General features: G+C 45.0%; 1 protein-coding gene across 1 annotated transcript; it reads left to right on the forward strand.

Moving 5' to 3' along the window:
* Positions 1–255: 255 nt before the first annotated feature.
* On the forward strand, positions 256–3,451 carry LOC309688088 (zinc finger CCHC domain-containing protein 12-like; the record flags this gene model as incomplete). The annotated part of the gene is made up of 2 exons (XM_082503525.1): positions 256–572; positions 971–3,451. Exon 2 carries the CDS (start codon positions 1,733–1,735, stop codon positions 3,449–3,451), a length of 1,719 nt encoding a protein of 572 aa, XP_082359651.1. The 5' UTR covers positions 256–572; positions 971–1,732.
* Positions 3,452–13,660: the final 10,209 nt, after the last annotated feature.

Below are 13,660 nucleotides of genomic sequence, written 5' to 3' on the forward strand. Positions count from 1 at the left end.
AGGGGAATGAGACACAGAAGGAGAGCAAAGCTGGGGGGAATCAGAACTGACGAGACAGGGGAGCTAAGCTGCACACACTAACATAAGACAAAGACTTTCACAATAAGACAGGAAACAAGAATTACTAAACAAGATGCAGACATGACACTGAGAGACAGACTAGACACTGAACAGAAAATGCAATACACATGAGAACCCAAAACCTAAGAACTGATCCCTCACCAAGAAAAACAGAAACAGATCTATAATGATAATGTAACCCTGGTAAGATTTACAGCAATCAGAAGTACAGGGTTCTTTGAATGCATCGTAGTCCTTGTCTGATAGTTTAATTTCCGGGCTTGCCCTGAAGGCACCATCTGCAGCTCCGTGCGCGTGAAGGTGTGGTGTAGAGGAAAAAGGACGGCAAGGAAAAACTCCATGCTGCCGCGGAGCACGGTTTTCTCCAGTTGAAAGAGAGGAAAGAGGTTTAATTAACATTTGTGAGAGAGCTGTCGTTAGCGGTGAACCACAGACGGGTACCTACCTGAAAGGAGTCGGAGTATTTCTTCGAACTTTTTTGAACTATTCTGGTGAGTTAGCCTAGCTCACTTAGCACCGCTATTGCAGTTCAATGTACTGGAAAAAATAACTAACCAGTCAGAATAGTAGTAAATGTGTTTAATGATGTTTAAGATGTGTTTTCATAGTATTGCAATGTTGTGACAGTTTTGTTTATTATGAGTGTCTAGTGTTTTACTTTCTTGGGCCTGCTAGTTCAGCCGTGGCCAGCTAAGTGGTTATGCGCAGTTCACGTGCAATAGCTGTGCTGTTACTGTAACTGCGGGTGATGCACAGTAATACCGGTGTGTTTACTTTTAATGTGTCACAAGATGCAAATTTATTTTAATATTTCAAAAGAACCAAGGACATTAGGAACAAGGACATTTAAGGAATGTGGACATCTAACATTCTGCGTATTTGTGTGCAGACTGGTTTTTTTTTTGAGGTACAGTTCCATGGGTGCCAAGTGAGGAGCTGGTATCGTGGGTCTAAGACACTGTTGCTGCTGTGGAGGCCTTCTCTGTGTCAGGACGCTACACGTTGATGCCTGCCGTACCAGGAGGGCGGTAGGAAAAAAAAACAAAAGGAAGCCCACCTGAGAGATACCTTATCATTTTCTTTGCTACTTTTTCTCCGCCTGAGATTCAGGTCGTTTTCAGTTCTTAACCCAGGACAGTGGGTAACTGAATAAACAGACACCATAAGGAACTGGACACTCACATGCTATTTTCTTTTCTTTTTCCTTTTCTTTGGGGTGTTGAAATATTGTGTTTCTTGTCTTACATCTATTTTGATTGTTTCAATTATTTTTGTGATGCATTTGAGATGGTTACTGCATTTGAAGATATCCCTACATTGAGGATGAGCAAAGGGAACTGATCCAAAAGGAAATATATAAAGCAAACTTTGTTTCACAAGCCTGTGGTCGTGCGTGTTATGTGGGTTGGAAGTCTCATTGCTCTTACAGAGTTGCTACCGCCAATCTCCTTCCCAAACCTAGATTCGGATATTGTAGACATTGCACTTGGGCGAGCAGTATAGATCATCTCTTTATAGATAGAGGGACACACGTCCAGGTTACATAAAAAGTGGCGAGCCAGCCAGGAGATTGGTTAATAGTAGCTTTCTGATCTTCCACCCCACACTACGCACGTTTGAGATTTTTGAGATTTGTTCCACTGAGTCAGGTATGGATATTTGCAATCGTTTTGAGGTTAATGGTCAAAACTCCCTGTATGTAACAGGTATAGGACCAGAATACACAGATGAGGAAATAACTGCTGTGTTCAAAGTTAATGGAGATATTTCTAAATTAGTGAGGATCCCTGACGAATCAGGACAACCAGAGGGTAGAGCCCTGGTCCAGTATGCATCTGACAGGTCTATCTCTAGAATCGACCCCATTACTTTGGGTACCGTACCAAGTCCAAAGGACCCAGCTGTGATGTGGTTTGCGAGGACCATTAGAGATGTTTGTCAGGAAGTGGTGGGGAGGGAGATAGCTTGCAGATACCTGGACGAACTAAAGTCTGTCGCAGGCAGTGGCAGGAAAGGTTTCTTGAATGTGCTTCAGGAGGAACTGCATGGGAACCAGGGCACATCACATGACGTACACAGTAATGCTACACAGCCCTATGCAGCTCAAAATGCTAACACACCTAATAATGATCAAAATGAGCCTGCAGAGCCCACACATGTTTATAGTGCATCTGCTAGTTTACCAACGAGCCCAGTCCACATCAGTGAGGATGTTTTTAACCCCCCCCAGATCCAGAGAGTGATTGTGGAGCATGTCATCCGAAGTGAGTCCACCACTTCACCATCCCCACAAATAAGGTTGCGCACCTTCTCTGGGCGGATGCCAAGGCCAAACGGTGAGGTGGACTACGAAACATGGCACACCCAAGTTGATCTTCTCCTTAACGATCCTTCCTTGAATGATGCTCACAAGGTGAGAAGGATTCTTGAGAGCTTGCTGAGTCCAGCAGCTGATGTTGTGAAGCCTCTTGGCATCTCTTCACCACCAAGTGTCTATATCACTCAACTTGATTCTGCTTTTGGTGTTGTGGAGGATGGAGAGGAGTTGTTTGCGGCATTTCTCGGCTCTAACCAAGATAGTGGAGAGAAGCCATCAACATACTTGAACAGGCTCCATAGCCTCCTCACAAGAGCAATTTCTAGAGGGGGAGCCTCAGCTGGAAATTCCAATGATCATTTGCTCAGACAGTTTTGTAGGGGCTGTTGGGATCAGAGCATCATCATCGGCTTACAGTTAGAGTGCAAAAAGGGAAATCCACCAACATTTCCTGAATTCCTCCTCATGCTGAGAACTGAGGAAGACCGCCGTTCCACAAAGCTAGATAGGATGAAAAAGCATTTAGGTGCTTCGAAAGCTAACATGTATGCCCACCATGTTTTTGATATGCCCTCTTATGACTGTGAGCCTGTCCCACTGACTAACTCAAAGCCGAATGAGACATCAAAGCTTGAAAAGAAAGTAAACGAGCTAACTAAACAGTTGGAAAAGCTAAACAAAAAGCCACCGAGCCTCACTCATGATAGTAATCCTCCCCTAGTGGTAAAAGCAAAGCGAGATGAAACCTCTGATATTGAGAACAAGATAGCTGAACTGACAAAGCAAGTTGAAAAACTAGCACAAAATCAGAGAGAGAGTACTGAAAAGACCGACTGCTTTGCAATCAGTAGTAGTAACATGAAGAGGGGCCTTAAGGTGCCTGGAATGCCGAGGCCGTGGTTTTGTTTTAAGTGTGGGGAAGACAACCACATTGCTGCTCATTGCTCGAATGAACCCAACCCCGCACTGGTTCGCAAGAAAAATGCAGAACTCCGGGAGAGGCAGGATAAGTTTTTAGCTCAGCAGGCTGCTTCCCCATTCACTTTAAACTAGTAGCAGCTCCTGTAGTGGGACGTCCAGGAGCTGCAGTTGATGATAACCCCTGTCCCAACAGATCAGTTGATGGTGCTGGAACACGGAAGAAAGTCATAACCCACACAATGACTGAAACCTACCGTTGCACAGAGCGATCTATACCTGCAGGGCTTGTAGGTCCTCGTTGTGCGGCTTCTGTCTTTCTTGAGGGTGTGCAGTGTGAGTCCATAATGGACACCGGCTCACAAGTTACAACAGTGTCCGAGTGTTTCCATAAGAACCATCTGTCTCACTTACCTATACATCCAATTCATGCCCTTCTTGAAATCGAAGGAGCAGGTGGACAGCAGGTCCCCTATCTTGGTTACATAGAAGCGCGTGTCACTTTCCCGCTGTCTGTTCCTGGCAGGAAAGAGGAGCTAGTCGTGTTAGCACTTGTGGTGCCAGAGTGTCAGTTCAACAGCAGGACCCCCCTGTTGATTGGTACCAATGTGTTATTACGACTTTATGAACAAGTACTTGAACAGGATGGTCCAGAGGTTGTTTGCAAACTCTTCTCTAGAGATTTTGCAGTGATCTTCCAGCATATTGCCCAGATCCATGACCTCAACAACCATGCTCATCCTGTCAGGTTACATGGTGGAAACCCCATCACCATCCCTGCAAAACAAAAGTGCTGCATCACAGGTGATGTCAGGTTGAAAAGGAACAGTCAGACCACATTTGTGCTTGAACCCAATGAACATCACAGGTTGCCAGGTGGCGTGTTCCTTGAAGCTGCTCTGATGGACATTCCATTTAAGTCTAGCTGCAAGGTCCCGGTCGTCCTGCGCAATCTTAGTGACCATGATGTTACGCTGCAGCCAAAATGCATCATTGCTCAAATATGTGCAGCTCAGCAGGTCACATCACTTGGACCAGTGAAAGGTGACTCTCATCACAATAAGCCTGACAGTGACAACCTCGAGTTCAATCTTGATGATTCACCAATATCTGAACAATGGAAAGATCGTATCACCACCAAGCTTAGATCTATTCCAGAAGTCTTTGCTGTGGATGACCTGTCATATGGTCACACCACTGCAGTGAAACATCACATCAGGCTACATGACGAGACTCCTTTTAAGGAGAGGCCAAGGCCTATTCATCCCAGTGACAGGGAGGCAGTCAAGGAGCATCTTAAAGAACTGCTTGATGCAGGAATCATTAAAGAGTCACAGAGCCCTTTTGCATCCCCAGTGGTCTTGGTCCGGAAAAAGAATGGTTCTATCAGGTTATGCATCGACTACAGGAAGCTAAATGCTCGAACCATCAGAGATGCATACGCTCTTCCGAACATTGAGGAGACCTTTGCTGCCCTTAGCGGTGCTAAATGGTTCTCCGTCATGGACCTTAAATCTGGTTATTACCAGGTTGAGATGGCCGAAGAAGACAAGCCTAAAACCGCTTTCACGTGTCCCCTCGGCTTCTTTGAATTCAATCGCATGCCTCAGGGTGTCACGAACGCACCAAGCACTTTTCAGCGCCTTATGGAAAGGTGTGTCGGTGACTTGCATCTCAATGAGGTATTGGTGTTTCTGGACGACTTGATTGTCTTTTCAGACACATTGGAAGAACATGAAGCACGACTCATGAAGGTGCTGAACCGTCTTAAAGATTTCGGTCTAAAGCTTTCTCCGGAGAAATGTCACTTCTTTAAGACGTCAGTAAAGTATCTTGGTCATGTCGTGGATGCACGAGGAGTTCATACTGACCCTGACAAGATATCCGCCTTGAGGGACTGGCCTCGTCCTTCAAATAGGAAAGAGCTTAAATGTTTCTTAGGCTTCGCTGGGTATTATCGGCGGTTTGTCGAAGGATATTCCCAGATAGCCAAACCTCTTAATAGCCTGACAGCAGGCTACTATCCACCAAAGAAAAGGGGCAAAGTGTACAAGAGGGAACGCTTCACGACTCTTGTGAGCCCTAATGCACCGCTCGGTGAGGAGTGGACTTCAGAGTGTGAGAGTGCATTCAGAACCCTGATCAAGAAACTGACGTCTGCGCCCATCCTTGCTTTTGCGAATCCACAACTACCATATGTTGTACATACTGACGCTTGTCGCGATGGATTGGGGGCAGCGCTCTATCAAGAGCAGGAGGGGAAGCTCAGAGTTGTCGCGTATGCCAGTCGAGGTCTTTCCAAGAGCGAGAGAAACTACCCTACGCACAAACTCGAATTCTTGGCCTTAAAGTGGGCCGTTTGTGAAAAGTTCAGTGATTTCCTTTATGGGTCAAGTTTCACTGTGCTTACCGACAACAACCCCCTCACATACGTCTTGACATCTGCGAAGTTAGATGCTGCTGGTCATCGCTGGTTAGCCGCTCTTTCTACTTACCAGTTTACCATCAAGTACAGAGCAGGGCAGGCCAACCGCGATGCAGATGGGTTATCCCGGCGGCCTCAAGGTCCGCCTCTTGAGGATGAAGCTTTCACTAAAGAAAGAGAGAGAATAGAGGACATGAAAAAACGGTTCATGGAAGCAGGAGATGACATGGATCATGAGGTGTTCTCTGCATTATGTCAACGTCATCTTGTGATGGTTAAAGATGAACGTCACCCTCATTCAGAGCAGCCTGTCATTGCGGAGTCTCTTGTTGTCGACCCTTCTGTAGTGCCTGATGTTTTCGATGAGGGCACTTTACCATCCATGGCTAACTCTGACTGGTGTAATGCTCAAAATAATGATCCGTCTCTCTCACGTGTCATCACCTTTGTGAGGAGAGCTGTAAAACCCAGTTTCAGAGAGACAAACCTTGAACATCCCGATGTCAAACTTCTTTTTAGGGAGTGGAAAAAACTTGAACTCAGGGATGGTGTCCTGTACAGGAAGTGGTCTGAGCGAGGCGAACTGGTGTATCAGTTGGTCTTACCCAAACAGTTCAGAGAGAGGGCACTGCAAGGAGTGCATGATGATGTTGGCCATCTCGGTTCTGAGCGTGCACTTCAGCTTGCTCGTGCCAGGTTCTACTGGCCGAGAATGGCCAGAGACATCGAGGAGAAGTGCAAAAAGTGCGAACGCTGTTTCAGGCGGAAGGCTGTGCCTCAGAGGGCTGCGCCTTTGGAAAACATTTCTGCTACTTATCCACTTGAACTTCTTTGTATGGATTATCTATCCCTTGAGCCGGATGATAGAGACACGAGAAACATTTTAGTCATCACCGACCACTTTACAAAATTTGCTGTGGCGGTGCCGACTAGGGATCAGAAAGCCAGAACTGTTGCGAAGGCTTTATGGGAGAACTTTATTGTTCACTACGGGTTCCCCAGTCGTCTGCTCAGCGACCAGGGCAGGGACTTTGAGTCTAAGACGATCAGAGAACTCTGCACACTGATTGGAGCAGACAAAGTTCGTACCACCCCGTACCATCCCCGGGGAAACCCAGTGGAACGATTTAACCGGACCCTCCTTGGTATGCTAGGGACCCTGGAAGAAAGAGACAAATATCATTGGAGAGATTTTGTCAAACCTCTGGTCCACGCATACAATTGCACGAGAAACAGTACAACAGGCTATTCGCCTTACGAACTAATGTTTGGTAGGCAGCCCAGACTGCCGATTGATCTTGTCCTGGGAATCCAACCTGATATGGCAAGTCACAAGACCCACTCAGAGTATGTCAAGGGCCTTCGTCAACGCCTACAGGAGAGCTACTCATTAGCTGCTAAAAATGCCAAGAAGATGGGAGAGAAGAACAAGGCTAGGTTTGACAGGGAGGTCAGGGCAGCTGAACTCTTAGAAGGGGATAGGGTCTTAGTGAGAAACGTGAATATCAGGGGGAAACACAAACTGGCAGATCGGTGGGAACAGGAAATCCATGTTGTTGTCAGACGGATTAGCGACAGTCCTGTTTATGTAGTCAAACCTGAGACAGGGGAGGGGCCACACCGTACGTTGCATAGAGACCTTCTTTTGCCGTGCGGGTTCCTACCTGTAACTGAGATCAGAGAGCAAAGTTCTTCCACTGACGCATCGAGGAAAATGAGACTGAGGGGCAAAACAACAAAAGGCGTGCAAGGGGACACTGATTGTCAGGAGGACGAGTCGTACAGTGATGAAGATGAACTGTATCCTAATACATGGATGCCAGAAATCATCACGAAGGGTCCTTTCCTGCAGAGGGAAGGAGGCTTCAATGAGCCTCAGCCAGTTTCCAGGGTATTAAACCCAGACACCCCTTCTTTTGTGCCCCAAAGTTCCGCACACTTACCTGAAAGACCTACTCACGAGCTTCAACCAGGAACTCCTTATGTTAGCTCTGAGAATAGTGGTTCAGTTACACATCCTACTTCACACTGTAGGACTCCGGACCATATTGTCATTGATATTCCTGAACCTGATGTGACACAAATCTCACCTGATGAAGAGAACACAGATCTCATCACCACAGACCCTGTAGTTGCAGACACTGACAATGTAGTATCTGAGAGTCAAGAGTCCGAGAACGCAAGTGTCCGGCGTTCTACTAGGGAGAGACGTCCGCCTCGGAAACTCACCTACGATGAGCTGGGGGAGCCTTTAACCTTGGCCATTAGTTCATTCTTTCAGGCTTTAGGGGCTGCTATTTCACATGTGTCTGTACCGGTAGGGGCAGGTATGCATGCTGGGACTCATGCAGTCTAGAGGGGGAGAATGTAACCCTGGTAAGATTTACAGCAATCAGAAGTACAGGGTTCTTTGAATGCATCGTAGTCCTTGTCTGATAGTTTAATTTCCGGGCTTGCCCTGAAGGCACCATCTGCAGCTCCGTGCGCGTGAAGGTGTGGTGTAGAGGAAAAAGGACGGCAAGGAAAAACTCCATGCTGCCGCGGAGCACGGTTTTCTCCAGTTGAAAGAGAGGAAAGAGGTTTAATTAACATTTGTGAGAGAGCTGTCGTTAGCGGTGAACCACAGACGGGTACCTACCTGAAAGGAGTCGGAGTATTTCTTCGAACTTTTTTGAACTATTCTGGTGAGTTAGCCTAGCTCACTTAGCACCGCTATTGCAGTTCAATGTACTGGAAAAAATAACTAACCAGTCAGAATAGTAGTAAATGTGTTTAATGATGTTTAAGATGTGTTTTCATAGTATTGCAATGTTGTGACAGTTTTGTTTATTATGAGTGTCTAGTGTTTTACTTTCTTGGGCCTGCTAGTTCAGCCGTGGCCAGCTAAGTGGTTATGCGCAGTTCACGTGCAATAGCTGTGCTGTTACTGTAACTGCGGGTGATGCACAGTAATACCGGTGTGTTTACTTTTAATGTGTCACAAGATGCAAATTTATTTTAATATTTCAAAAGAACCAAGGACATTAGGAACAAGGACATTTAAGGAATGTGGACATCTAACATTCTGCGTATTTGTGTGCAGACTGGTTTTTTTTTTGAGGTACAGTTCCATGGGTGCCAAGTGAGGAGCTGGTATCGTGGGTCTAAGACACTGTTGCTGCTGTGGAGGCCTTCTCTGTGTCAGGACGCTACACGTTGATGCCTGCCGTACCAGGAGGGCGGTAGGAAAAAAAAACAAAAGGAAGCCCACCTGAGAGATACCTTATCATTTTCTTTGCTACTTTTTCTCCGCCTGAGATTCAGGTCGTTTTCAGTTCTTAACCCAGGACAGTGGGTAACTGAATAAACAGACACCATAAGGAACTGGACACTCACATGCTATTTTCTTTTCTTTTTCCTTTTCTTTGGGGTGTTGAAATATTGTGTTTCTTGTCTTACATCTATTTTGATTGTTTCAATTATTTTTGTGATGCATTTGAGATGGTTACTGCATTTGAAGATATCCCTACATTGAGGATGAGCAAAGGGAACTGATCCAAAAGGAAATATATAAAGCAAACTTTGTTTCACAAGCCTGTGGTCGTGCGTGTTATGTGGGTTGGAAGTCTCATTGCTCTTACAGAGTTGCTACCGCCAATCTCCTTCCCAAACCTAGATTCGGATATTGTAGACATTGCACTTGGGCGAGCAGTATAGATCATCTCTTTATAGATAGAGGGACACACGTCCAGGTTACAATAATAATAAACAAAGCACCAGAACATCAGAAAATCCATAATGCAAAAATAAACCAAAACATAATAAACTCAAAATACTGGGTCCAACGGACCCAGAACCGTGACAATACCGCTCGGTAGGCCTTCTTACACATATCATTTAGCTGACTAGTTTTGATATACAGTCAGGTTCATAAATATTTGGATACAGACACATTTTCTAATGTTGCTTCTGTACATTACCAGAATGAATTAAAAGTGAAACGACTCCAATGCAGTTGAACCCATTGAATTAAAATGAAGTTTTAATTCAATGGGTTGGACGAAATGATTGCATAAAAATGTGAGGGGAAAAAAGTAATTTGTAAACACAATCCTATCATTTCAGAGGCTCTAAAGTAATTAGACAAATTAAATAACTGAAAATAAAATGATCATTTCTATTTCTATTATTCAAACGCCTTTGTTGGCAATGACAGCCTGAAGTCTTGAAGTCATGGACACCACCAGATGCTGGCATTCCTCCTTACTAAGGCTCTGCCAGGCCTTTACTGCATTGGCTTTCAGTTGCTGTTTGTTTGTGGGCCTTTCTGTCCTAAATTTAGTCTTCAACAAGTGAAATGTATGCTCTATTGTGTTAAAATCCAGTGACTGACTTGGCCATTCAAGAATATTCTATTTCTTTACTTTAATAAAGTCATGGGGTGCTTGGACTGTATGTTTTGGGTCATCATCCATCTTTATTATTAAATGCTGCCCAATCAATGTGACTCAGTCAGAGTGCGCAGCATAAAAGTCCTTTCACATCGGACGCAGGATGTGCTGCTAATGCTAATTGCTAACTAAAAGCAAAGGATCCAGAATTTGTTGCTGGCTGCTGGGCTCTGTGGGTTTTTGCAGCAGCTCTAACTGTACTAGATGCACCTGCTCCTTGTCGTTTTTATCTCTGACTTTATGTGAACTACAAGAGTTTGTGGGTTTTTTTTGCTAGTTCTTCAAATGTTCAATAAAAACATGTATGCTAATTCATAATGAAGAAAGCTTTGTAATGAAGACTGTCATTTCCAAAACACTGCCCCCCCCCCCCCGCGGTCCGCATCGCTGTTGAAAAGGCTGTGGAAGTCCCTGTATTAAACACTTAGTCCTGTGACACAAAAATCACCAAACTCGGATGACCACAGACTGTTTTCCTTCGTGGTGATGAAGGAAAACGCTGGGTTGGCATGTAAAAGGGCATTTATTCCCTTCAAAGACCTGCAGTTCAAAAAAAGCACCCCTCCGACAGCCAAACCCATCTGTTCTCTGATTGGATTGTTACATTTGTGATTGACATGACATTGACCAATCAGATGAAAGGAAGAAAAATAGGGTCAAAATTCGTACTTGTAACTTGCAGGGTTTTTTTTTCTACACACAAATCTTTTTTACGCACACACAAATCTTTTTTACACACACACAAATCTTTTTTACACACAAATCTTTTTGACGCACGCACAAATTTTTTTTACACATACAAATCTTTTTTACAAGTACAAAACCGATTTACAATTACAAAATATTTATGACCACAATTTGAGCCCATATGCCACTGGCAGCCATGCATGCCCAAACCATCACACTGCCTCTGCCATGTTTTACAGATGATGTGGTATGCTTTGGATCATGAGCCGTTCCATACCTTCTCTATACTTTTTTTCTTGCCATCATTCTGGTAGTGGTTGATCTTGGTTTTATCTGTCCAAAGAATGTTTTTCCAAAATTTTGCTGGCTTTTACTAGATGTTTTTTTTGTTTTGTTTTTTTGTTAAGTCCATTCTAGCCTTTCTTGAGGCTTATGAGTGGCTTGCACCTTGCAGTGAATCCTCTGTATTAGGGCTGTTCGATATGACAATATGAAAACATCTATCATTTCATATTATACACTATCATTTGTTCTGTGGTCTTGCCCAAGGACACAACGACCAGGACAGAGAGCCCGGGGATCGAACGGGCGACCTTCCGGTTACAGATACGCTTCCCAACCCCCTGAGCCACGGTCGCTCCGTAAACGCCCCTAAACGCCGCTAAACGCCCTTTCGTAAGGCCAAGGACGACGCCTACAGAAGTGGTGACAGGGCCCTGTACACGCAAGCCAGGAACACTGACCAAGGAGATCAAAGCAGCTGAAAGGATCTACTCCCAGAAGCTTGAAGAACGGCCCTCAGCCAATGACCCTGCGTCAGGGTGGATTGGGACTGCAGGAAATCACCAGCTACAAACGCCCCTCACCCACTGCTGAAGCAAACAAAGACCTGGCCAACGAGTTAAACACTTTCTACTGCAGGTTTGAGACGGACAGACTCCCATGCCTCACCCTCCCCTCCCCAGAGACATTGCTTCAGACATTGACCCCCAACACACCTCCCACCTCTCCCCCCTTCACCCTCCCCAATCCAGTCTCAACGACCACCCCCACAGTCTGGTATGGTGCAGCCACTAAACAGGACAGGAGCAGACTGCAGCGGACTGTACGGGCAGCAGAAAGAATCATCGGCGCCCCCCTGCCCTCCATCCAGGATCTGTACCTCTCAAGAACCAGGAAATGGGCAGGGAAAATCATCACAGACCCCTCACACCCTGGACACAGACTTTTTGATCTGATCTGATTTTTGATTTTTTTTTGGTATGTGTGTGCATGTGTAATGTATATATAGACACGTGTGTGTGCGCGTGTGTGTTTATGTGTGTGCATGATTTACATTGCTGTGCTTGAGAGACTCCATCTACCGGAACCAAATTTCTTGTATGTGTCTGCACATATACTTGGCCAATAGACACAATTCTGATTCTGATTCTAAACCAGTGACACACTCCGGGGCTGATCAACCCTGGCAGGGCCTCGTTGGATGAGGGTGTCTAGTGATAATGGCCGAAACACCCAATGAATCCAAGCTCCACTACTGACGATGTGTCCCAAATCTTAATATGATAATCTAGATCAGATCTCTAATCCCCCCCCAAAGATGGTAGATTAGCTTGGGTAAAAGATCGAAAGTTTAAGCACACAATGATGTGTGCTGTCGGTAAAGTTTCTGGGCTGCTTTTCCTCATAAGAGCCATCCCTCAAGATTCTCGCCATTTAAAGCAATGCATTATCAGGGACTACAACATCTTTTAATGAAAAAAAAAACAAATTATCGTACTTTATAATACAGCACATGTATTTCAGTAATAGCCTATTAATTTTAGTATACTGGTGTTTCCGAGGACATAGCTCACATGGGCGTTATCTGTGATAATCCTAAACTATGAGTTATACATTCTTTTGTAATGAAAACATAAACACTCCTATCGCTGGTGTGCCGTTATGGGTGCATGTCTGATGCAAGGGCGTTAACACCTTTCTTATATCACCACTCTGAAGACCGATGAGCGTTGTCAACAGGTTTACTGACATTCAAAAGGGTAAAACTAAAAACAAGACAGACTAAGGAGCTTGGAAAGAAAAGCGTCTGGACTTCTTTGAGTTACTTGAAGACGTTTCACCTCTCATCCAAGAAGCTTCTTCAGTTCTAGGGTCAAATGGTGGAGAGTCCCAGATATAAACCCAGTGGGAGTTTCCCCCCCAAAGAGGGACAAAGGACCCCCTGATGATCCTCTACCTAATCACATGAGCCAAGGTGTGAAAGCGGGTGTGGGTCACAATCAGCCAGAGTTTCGGGTGAGCTCATTGTGAAACCTGGCCCGACCCTGTCATGTGATTTCCTGAGGTCAGATGGCCCAGGATGTGAGTGGGCGTTAAAGCATCTGGGAAGGGATCTCAAAACCGGATTATAGATGGAAGACAGTTGGTGTTGGAAACCACCGCCTCTGTTCAAAGATGGTCGCTCACAGTGGACATAGATGGCTTCTTTCACTCCTCTTTCAAACCATCTGTCCTCTCTGTCCAAAATGTGAACATTGGCATCCTCGAAAGAGTGTCCTTTGTCTTTTAGATGCAGATGAAAACAAGATAAAAAAATACAGTCCTGACATACATATGTGCAGCATAATATGCATTTATATACCACCCTGCTACTACATAGCATATGTCTAATTGTCTAATTAATGTCTAATTATGTGAACTTGTACTATCGATGCTACCCCAGACAACCTCCAAAATCGCAGGTAACTAGCTTAACAAAAGGATTAGCTTTACAGCCAAATACTGCATTGGTGGGCAACA

Source organism: Aulonocara stuartgranti (assembly GCF_965226115.1).
Source record: "Aulonocara stuartgranti genome assembly, chromosome: 14".
NCBI lineage: Eukaryota > Metazoa > Chordata > Actinopteri > Cichliformes > Cichlidae > Aulonocara > Aulonocara stuartgranti.